The sequence below is a fragment of the Alexandromys fortis genome, unplaced genomic scaffold (genome assembly GCF_014885135.2).
Source record: "Alexandromys fortis isolate MF-2015 unplaced genomic scaffold, M_Fortis_MF-2015_v1.1 scaffold_40, whole genome shotgun sequence".
NCBI lineage: Eukaryota > Metazoa > Chordata > Mammalia > Rodentia > Cricetidae > Alexandromys > Alexandromys fortis.
Genome location: NW_026067966.1, coordinates 1,363,686 through 1,374,373, shown reverse-complemented (window position 1 = coordinate 1,374,373; position 10,688 = coordinate 1,363,686). Strand labels below are relative to the sequence as shown.

Genomic DNA, 10,688 nt, shown 5'->3' with positions numbered 1-10,688 from the left:
TAGGTATGTGAGTATACATATATGCTTGTGTGAGAGTGTGTGTTACATTTAGGTATGTGAGTGTATGTGTGTGTATTGTATGTAGGTTATGCATGTGTATGTGTAGGTATGTGATGTGTGCATGTGTGTGTGTGTGTATGTGATGTGTGTGTGTGTGCATGTGTGTAGGCCAGAAGTCCATGTGCAGCTACTTTCTTGGTGGTTATGCCAACTAATTTTTGAGACAGGGTCTTTCACTGAACTAGAGCTCACCTCAGCTCACCAATTAGCTAGACTGGGTGGCCAGTAAGACCTGGGATCCATTTGCCCCCCTCCTTGCCTATAGCCCTGGGGTACACTAGCAACACTGCCCTAGGTTTTACATGGGTGCAGGAGGACCAAGCTTAGATTCAAGCTCATGTGTATGCAACAGGTGCTTGACGGAAACTTTCTTTCTCTTCCTTCCTTTCTTTCCTTCTTTCTTTTACATACCAACCACAGTTTCCCCTCCCTCCTCTCCTCCCATTCCCTTCACCCACCTCACTTCTACCCATCCTCCCAATCCACTTGTCCTTCATCTCCATTCAGAAGGGGTAAGGTCTCCCATGGGAGTCAACAAAGCATGGCATATCAAGTTGATGCAGGACCAAGCTCCTTCCTGCTTGCATCAAGGCTGGGCAAGGCATCCCACCCAAGGGAATAGATTCTAAGGATCCAGCTCATGTGTCAGGGACAGGTCCTGGTCTTTCTTCTAGGGGCCCCACAAAAGACCAAGGTACACTACTGTAACCCAGATGCAGAGGGCCTAGGTCGTTCCCATGCCAACTCCTTAGTTGTTGGTCTAGAGTCCATGAGATCCCACAAATTTAGGTCAGCTGTCTCTGTGGTTTACCCCCAAAACAAAAAACAAACAACAATAGCAAAACACACACACACACACACACCAAAACAAAAACAAACGAACAAAAAAACAAAACTAAACCCACCACCACCAACAAAACAAGACAAAACAAAAAAAGCTCAACAATGACATCATGGAAATGCTTAGCACTCACCTTTAATAGAATTTGGAATTCAATTCTTATGTAACCAGAATCCTTTCTGACTGTGATTTCAGGTTTGGGAAGAAATCTCGGCCTGCGATGTATGACGTGACTCCCATTGCCTACGAGGATTACAGCCCTGATGACAAGCCCTTGGTCACACTGATTAAAACAAAAGATTTGTAATCTTTTTTGGGGGGATTATTTTTCAAAAAAGATGAGATACTAAGATCATTTAAATATTTTTAAGAAAATTAAAAAGCTTAAGAAATTTAAACGTTAGCTGCTCACGAGTTTCCAGTAGACTACCGAGGAACTAAGTCTCTGCAGCTTTTAGTTTGAAAAAAAAAAGTATTTTAAAAACCCAGAATTTGTGAAATCCATAGACCATGTTTTAATGTACCTTCAGCTCTCACCACTGTCTGCTTCGACAGCATGGGCTCTCTTACCAGTAGACCCTACAGTGAGACCCAGACGGACTTCCGTGGTTGCGCAGTCAGCCTTCCACGGGAAGAGCTTCTTTTGGCGTGAGTGCCGACTTGCTGAGTAGAGTTAGGAAAGTAAGTAGAGTATGATGCATAATTCAGTATAATCGTTACTTAATATGACGTGACGTCCGAGATGTCTGTGTTGTGAAAAAGAAAACTAGTTAAATTTATTATTCCTAACCCGAATGAAATTAGCCTCTGCCTTATTCTGTGCATGGGTAAGTAACTTATTTTCTGCACTGTTCTGTTGAACTCTGAGGAAACATTGTTCTTTCGAGTTTGTTTTGGTCATTTTTGTAACAGTCCTTGAACTTGACCTTGTAAATGCAAACAAGGGAAGGGTCTTGGGAGGCAAATACTGATCAGTTTTAACCTATATATTTTTTTTCTTTTAAAAGTCAAGTGTTTTTCTTCTTATCTGTGAGTGAATTAAATTACTTTGCAGGTGCTTCTTGCTAAGAGGTAGTAACGTGTAAGAGGTGATGGTCCCTTCTGCAGTGTGTCTCATAGTGCACCTTTATTTATACCCAAGACATCTTTGTGGCTGTATTTGATTGATATGTGCTTCTTATGATTCTTGCTAATTTCAAAGAATAATGAATAAACGTTAGCAGGTCGAGGATCTACTTGTCTCCTTTCTTAAGAATTAACCTGAAATGTTTTAGATATGATATTGGCCGTCAACTCATCCAATTGTTTATAACATTTAAAAAGCCTGAGGGACAGCTCGTGTATGGTTTGAATGTATCTCTAAGACGTTCTTGTGTTGACCCAAATAGTGACATGGGACCTTAAGAGGGTGAGGCCTGGGGAGAGGTCTTTAAGTTTGGGAGCTGCCTTGGAAAAGGATTAAGGTAATTCTCGTGAAAATTCGGTATAAAACAGTTCAAATCCTGAGTGTCCTTCTGGCTTCTTTTGGTTCACATGACTTCCCCCATTAAGACACCACCTACCATGTTTCCTTCACAGAAGGCAACCTGATCTTGGAATTTGAGCCTCTATTCTAAGCTAAACAGGCCCCTCTTTCTTTATAAAACTAGCTCACATCAGATATTCTGTTTCAAGGCTGACATGGCATCTCTAAGGCTGCTAGGGTCATTCTCCGCACTCTGTGAATCTTTATTACTTCCTGTTGGATACTGATGTTTGTCAACATGAAGAGTGGGAAGAGAATCAGGGAGAAATTTTTGCCTGAAGTCATGAATCTAAATGAGATGCAGGCTGTGTCAATGTTGAATGGACGTGAGATTCAAGGATATGTTCACTTATAATGGGCAGGTACCTCAAGAAATATCTTCTCTTCTGCTCTCCTTTGTAAGTGGAATGAAATTACCCCAGAGAACAGCTCCTCACCCTTAGAAATCTGAAGGTAGTTTAGAGTATCTATGCACCCAATTTCACTCTTCTTCAAATCCTGCATTAAAGTCCCAGTATTATTATTATTATTATTATTATTATTATTATTATTATTATTATTATTATTATTATTATTATTTGGAAAAACAATGCATCTTTAGCTTTACCTGGAACCATTTGGTAAGGTCAAAAGACATCCGGAAATCAGGTGCGAGGGCGGGCATTAAGGAAAAAGTAATTTCAGATGCTTCTCCATCCCTCTCTACCCTCAGAACATCTGTCCCCAATCTAACAAATGACATAGCAGTACACCTACACTCTAATTGTTAACCAACACAGTGCAATATGCTAACGTTCTCAGTGTTTGGCAATAGGGTAAGAATAAAATATTAACTCTCTTAGTTACATAACTTCTGGAAACATACTGCGGAGTCGTTTTATATAAATACACCTGGGTGGATGAGGAGAGGTCCTGCCCATGCTGGCTCGATACAGCGCCATTCCTGTTGATTTCTCCTCAGTGCTCCAGGGCAGTGTCCATAGGGCTCCATGTCCCCTCAGGTCGTTTCCACTCTCTCTGTCTCTGTCTCTCTCCTCTCCCTGTCCGTGTGGTGTATGCAGGTTGTGCCTGCACATATGGAGGTCACAGAAAGGTATCAGGTGTCCTGTTCTATCGCCCTCCACCATTTCCTCTTGAGACAAGTTCTGGAGCTCACCAATTTTTTTGGGTTAGGCTGGCCAGTCAGCAAACCCCAGAGGCCCTCCTGTTACCCCCGCTTGCAGCACTGGATTTATGGGAAAGTAAGGCCATACTGTGCTCTTACCTGGTGGCTGGCGATCCAAACTCAGGTTCCCGTGCTTGAACAGTAAGCGTCTTGCCCACTGACTCATCTCAACCGTAATGGATGCTCACACACCGGCCTGGTCTACAAGAGCTACTTCCAGGACAGGTTACAGAGCTACAGAAAAACACTCTTTCAAAAAATCATAAATAAAAATAATAATAATAATAAACGTGCTCAGGTGGGCCATGTACTAACTCCGTAGCCTGGGCTGGCCTCAAACTAGTGAGCCTCCTGCCTCCACCTCCCTCAGCAAATCCTGCCGCATGTGCCTCCACAACCAGCATGAACAACATCAAACAAGAAACATATGCTAAATGTTGCAATAGTTATTTTATCCTAAAGAGTCTAAGTCTTATATTAAAAATGGCTTGGCTGAGTCATGAGAGGAATGTAACTATGACCAGTGGGGGTAGATATGAACAGCAAGAGATAGAGAGAGGAAAGAATCCGAGCTTCCAAGTTTGGCTTACTTTATACCAGCCCTGTGTCTAGTAAGCAAATACACATATAATTACACATCTGAGAACATACAGAGGGAAGATGAACTCTGATCTGTGGCATTGTTTTTACAGGAGAGTAGATTAAAACGATGCTTTAATCATTTACTTGAAAACGGCTTTGGGCAAGTAACTGTGTGTGCTTAAGCTTCACAATTTGGAAAAGAGATTTGGATAATGACAGAGCAGATTGCACGTGTATTGTGTCCCCCACCTTCGGTATATGGGAAGTGTTCATCCTGTCGTTGTTACTATGGTTGCTGGCATTCTTATTTTTAGATGTGGCCATTATCACAAAGTAGGTTAATATACCCTTCTTGATGGTAAGTGCTTATGGCCCACAGTGTGTCCTGATGTGCTCACAGTGCTACAGCAGGGAACATCTTCTCCCCCATGTCAAGTCCTCCAGAACCCACCAAAACTGTAATCCCCGAGAAGTCAGCATTTGATAAGCCAGGGTAACTGTGCTTGGGACTGCAGGAGCTTGTGATGGTTTCTGACTTTGTAGGGTCAAATCAATCTTGTTCTCTTTATGTACTTCCACAAGGCTGAATGGACAGACAAAGCTCCAGTCTATAAATGGTGCAGCAGTGTCCCCAGCCTACTGGGGAGGGATTTGATAAGCTCTCCTTTTTTTTTTTTTTTTTTTTTTTTTGCAGTGAAGTGGAGGTGACACACACCGGTAAGTTGCTTCCCAAGGTCCTCGGTCATTGAGTGATTATTTCTTGATATACCTACAGCCTCTATTTAGCACAAGGAGGCTTAGAATTCCTGTCCTTGGATCACCAACCTTTATCTTTGTCAAGTAAGCATTCTACCCTAGTGGCTTCTGTTTAATTCCATGGGCCTGTGTGTATAAATTGTAATGTGAATTACTTGGTCTGGTTATCTTCTATACTAGGCTGAGTTAGATCCTTTTCTCAAATGATGTTCTACAACACGCATTAAAAAATTTTTAGGCATAGCTACACTGAAATCAGAATTTTTAATCATGATAGATATTACAGTTTATTAGTAGGAGTGTGATGAACCACAGGAAAGAGAAATATATAAGAAATAATTTTAACATTTTGAGTGCCATTGATAACTACTCTATACCATGGGCTGCCTCCACTCCACTCCAACCATTTCTTGAACCCTCTTCCTAAGGTATCAGAGAACTAGCAAGGCCAAGCGCCATCTTTCTTAGTTCCCTTTGTTCTTAGAGCTGAACACATAGCTTTGGTCAGTGGGACCTTTTAGGAAATCTCCCGGGACTTTCTAAAAGTATTTCATCCCCCAAAGGGTGATGGGACTACCAGAGAATCTTTAGATGTTTCCAAGTAAGAGGAACCAAAACTCTCTTCTGCTACAACAGAAAGGACCCGGATTTTGTGTTCATCACAGTAGGATCTAGTTTCCCTAATCTGACTCCATTGTTATCCACGCTCACCCCCCACAAAGTGAAGAAGAGGAAAAGTGGTTAACTTAGACCATATGTTGGTAAACTATGGATCCCATCCTTACCTCTTCCGAAGCAAGTCTCAGCTGAGGTGATTTCTCAGCTCTTCCCTCTTGTCCATGTCCTTAACAGTTCTGAGTAGTATTGGCTAAGTGTTGTATATATTGTTCTTCTCTGTACACTCGAGGATGTTTGACTCACAACCAACCAGGGTCTATGGTTTTGGGGAGGAGGACTACAGAGATCAAGTGTAGGCTTCATCATATCCTTGCAAGGGCACCCGCTGTCAACACGACTTACCTACATTACCGGCTACAGCAGAGTTTGCCAAGCTTCTACAGCATAGAAGTACTCTATGTTACCTACCCTCTTTCCCTATTGACTCTTTGTCTGCACTGACCCCATTTAAGTAATGGGGGTTATGGCTACCTCATTAAGGACAATATCTCCATAAATTATTTGAAATTCTGCTTGTGAGACTTATTTAATTCTCTTATCTGGTGATTTATTTATACCAGTATGGATTTATAGTTATTAATATTTTGGAGTATAACCCAAGGTTATTTAGCTTATTGACCTTGAGAACTTCTGGTGGCAACTGTATTATTGATTTGGCATGCCCCCATCATGGTGTGTGTGTGTGTGTGTGTGTGTGTGTGTGTGTGTGTGTGTATACATGCACCATGTTCTGCTTTATGGCACAAGAAAATGTTTAAAGCCAGTCTTTCCTATTTTTACCCCAACCTTGAATTAGCCACAGTTGCTCTGATGTCAGTGAATAGCTCCTCTGAAGAGTGCTTCCCAATCTGATTAAGCAAGAATATTCCTTATCCTTTAGAGAATTCCTTTCATTAGCAGACGTAAATAAAAAACCAGGACTCACTATTTTGCTGTTCACTGGTAAACGTCTTTTGAGCTCTTGTTTCGTTCTTGCTATTCAGACAGCTACGTCTAGTCAATAAAGTTGAAAATACTGACTCATTGGACCTTTGTAAAGTTGGATAGCCTCCATCTGAGCAGCTTCCACTGTAGAAATGGTCCATAGGATAGGTGAACACACCCTCTCAGAGCCAGCGTGGCGCATTTGTACTTTAAGTGTGGCTAACATGTGAGTGTGTTCCTCTGTTCTTCCTTTACATGGTAAAGCCCTCCACAGAGTGAATCTGCTTGATTAAACTTTAGTAAGTCCCCTAGTGTGTGGCACAGTCTTCAACCTTCAGCACATCTTTTACTCTAATTTACAACAAAAGATGGGCTATAGACGAGCAAGAAGACTGTGTGTCAGAGAACAGTCAGTACACTGTAGTCTTTGTATGAAGGCAAACTTCACACTAGCACACTAACATGGCACCACTGGGCAGGTGCAGACCCTGGACAAGCTTTCTGTTTCTTGCATCTGTTGGCCCCAGGGCGGAGACTGAGGTTAATAAAACAATAATACTATTTAAGTTGTTTCAATTAATTATGTTCTCACACAAACTAGTATGCCTTGTGTGTGTGGTAGGGTATTCTGTAGACTTTACTCATGGTTTAAGGGTGCCCCTCTCTCTGTCTGTGTCTCTGTCTCTCTTCCCTCTCTCTTTCTTTCACACACATACATACATACACCACTGTTGGTGGGAGGTTGCTTGTTGGTTCCTGGCCACCTGGCTAGCTTAGACCAAAATAATCACACAGAAACTGTATTAATTAAATCACTGCTTGACCTATTAGCTGTATCTTCTTATTGACTAACTCTTAAATTAATTTAACCCATTTCTATTAACCTGTATATCACCACATGACTGTGGCTAACCAGGTAAAGTTCCCAGCACCTGTCTTTGGCAGCTCCATGACTTCTCTCTGACTCTGCCTCCTTCCTCCCAGCATTCACTTTAATTTTCCCTGCCTAGCTCTGTTCTTTTGCCCTATCACAGGCCAAGACAGTTTCTTTATTCATTAACCAACAAAAGCAACACATAGACAGAAGGACCTCCCACACTGCACCACAATCAATATTCTGAATTACATTGAAATCTCACACTGCCCATAAGGCAGCAATTGCCTGAAATGGAAGTGAATGAAGCCTTCTAGATCAAGGGGCACACTTCTGATCTCATTGTAACCCTGCCATTGACACTGAAAGTCAGTTCCCACTTTGGACCTGTTTGTCCAGCTATTTTTACTCCCCTTCCTTTGTGAATATACACCACTCTGCAGCTAAGTTATCAAAGAAAGCAGATGAGTGCTGGGTGGAGCGAATTCAGCTTGCGAGGGGTAGCACTTCATTGTGGAAGGGAAATTTGTTTGAATTCATTCAATACAAGAATACTTGATGAAACAGTGGGGTGGCCTCATGTTGTCTTCTAGGCACCTGGGGTTATTTGAGTTTGAGATATCAAAACTAGATTAGTGATTTCTAAAACCATTTTTTAAAAAAGGACTTTGTCCTCTCATGATATGTTTCATGGAAGTATGGTGCAAAAACAAAACAAAAAACTAAAATAAGCAAGATTCTCTCTTGAACCTGATTGACCTTCTGACCTTCCCTTTATATCATACCTAATGTCAGTGGTTTCTGAGGGGCCATAATGAGGCATAAACATTTTAAGAGGCCAGTCACCAGGGCTTCTCATCTCCCCGACCTTCAGCTCATCCAATCATCCAATTGGTACTAAACAGATGGGCATGCTCAGCATGTTTGAAACTGGTGCCTGCAGCTAACAAAGTCAGCTAGGATTACTGACAATGAAGTAGACCTGGAATTAATACAGATCCTAGAAGCGGGTCACATCAAACCTGCTCACAGGATATCGTAGACACACCCAGCTAGAAGGCCCAGGTAGATGTGTGAAGTCTTAGGTGGGCTCACATTCTCTCCAAGGAGTGGACCGACAACCAGGTTGAGGCATCAATAGTCAGAAGCAGGTTCAGCTGCACAACTGGCAGCTTCTCTTCTATATGTGTTTTCCCACCAGCAAGAAGAGCATGTTTCAGAATGTTCTACACAAGAGTATTTACAGTTCTCTTATTTACAGTGGTCCCCAAGATGCTGCAAAAGGCACTTAAACTTTACTTAAAAGTCAACGACAGAACTTGTGAGACACACAGCAAAGCATCTGCATCCTGCAGGTGCAAACATCAGATAGTGAGTGTCATCAGAGGAGGGAGAGAGCCTTCCATCCTGTGACATGCCAGACTGGGAAAAATGAAATTATAGTGATAAAAATCCAAATGGCATTTGCCTCTGGATCCTGAAGGTGGGAGTTGGGGAGACTGTGAAGGGGCCTGTAGGAAGTGCCTGGTGGGTGGAAACAGTCCGAACTAGAATTCTAGTGACAGAAGAAAAAATAAACTTGCCACATGCCATCCAAGGATAGATGTGAGATCGAAATAAATATTAAAACACCAAGAAAGCTTAAAAAGATGGGACCACTGAAAAATTCAATAGAGTAAGATTGAAGACAGAGGTGGGTTGACATAGAGAATGACCTGGATAGGAACATGGAAATGCCCCATGCTGGGCGAGGAGAGGCCACGGGGCAGGGCTTTGTGTCCAGCTGTGGCTAGGGAGATTGCTCAGTGAGTAATGAGTTTGCCCTGGAAACATGATGCCCTGACTTCACCATGTAAAACAGATGCAGCCGGCTATGTATGTATGATCCCAGCGTTCTCCTCTAAAAGGATGGGGGATGGGGGAAAGAGGCAGGAGAATCATTGGAAGCTCATAGGACAGCTAGCCGGGCCTCTCACCTGGGATTGACCCCTGACCTCCCTGTGTGTACTGTGGCAGGTGCATCTCTGCACCTGCACTTACACACACACACACACACACAGAGAGAGAGAGAGAGAGAGAGAGAGAGAGAGAGAGAGAGAGATTGAATAGAGTATCCCTAGAAACTTCAGTTTCTGAATGGAGTGAGAAGCCTCTTCCTGGTTTTATAACGTAAGTTTTGTCCAAATGAATTTTCACATTGGTTATTTAAATTTTCTAATCTGCAGATTAAAAATTTCTCTCACAAACACATTTCCTGGCTGTGGTGGGGGCAGGGGAGGCCAACGGATAATCAATTGTCATTTTCCTGCTGGCTTCACTGAAAACTCCGAAGTGCTACAGAGAATGTTCACAAAATGGAAATCCTTTTCTTATTAAACTGCCCTGTGTGGAAAACACTCCATGGGCAAATTATCTTTTAATAAGGCAATTTCCTGCTTTCTCAACCCAAAAGGCCCCTGAACAATTTGAAATTCAAATATGTGGCTTCCTTATACTGAAGCCAAGCAACATTTGCAAGCTTTTTGAAATGTGGCTCCCACTGGGAATTTCAAGTTAACTAATGGGGGAAACGCTCTGTGTCACAGACAAGCGTCTGTGGAACCCTGATGCGAAGAACATGTATGTGAAACACCTAAAACGGTCCTTAGCTGAGTGCAGTTGGAGGCAGACTTAACCCCAACACACATGTTCATGTATCTGCCGCTTACAAAGACAGAAATTTGCCTGCCTGTCCTCTGTCTCTCTCTCTTTCTTACACACACACACACACACACACACACACACACACACACACACACACAGCAGTTAGGCTGGTCCGTTCATATTGTTAGAGGCTGTCTTATGCCTTACAGAGTGCCGAACATCATCTCTGGCCTCTTACCAATGGATACCAGCAGTCTGTCTCAGTTAAGGCGACCAACACTGACTCTGACTCTGGAGATCATCAAGTAGCCTTTGGGTAGGAAATAACATCCGAGTGAGAGCCACTGAGCAGACACACTGTCCTTCCCTTGGGGCCTTTTCATGTTGTCCACCTATCCACTCATTCTGTCTCATTCATTCCATTCATTCTGCCCATTCAGACCGCAAATCTACCTGAAACCCTACTGTGTACCTAATGGGTAGGTTCTCTAATGCCCCTCCCCCACCCCGCCATTGTGGGTGTAGCACACCTGTCAAGCATTGTGTTGCTAACTCTGACGTGTTGGGCTCTGGAAATTTTCTTGCTTCTTAATGATTTAGAGAGATTGAAGGTTTTCTCTGTGAGAACACACCATGCATT

At 42.6% G+C, this 10,688-nt stretch overlaps 1 protein-coding gene across 1 annotated transcript in view; it reads left to right on the top strand.

Moving 5' to 3' along the window:
- Positions 1-2,199, top strand: part of Dner (delta/notch like EGF repeat containing) — a 296,201-nt gene extending 294,002 nt beyond the window's left edge. Inside the window, exon 13 of the mRNA XM_050154164.1 lies at positions 1,097-2,199. Within this exon, the coding sequence (XP_050010121.1) occupies positions 1,097-1,208 (112 nt within the window). The 3' untranslated portion in view covers positions 1,209-2,199. The remainder of the gene's footprint in view (positions 1-1,096) is intronic.
- The last annotated feature ends 8,489 nt before the right edge of the window (positions 2,200-10,688 follow it).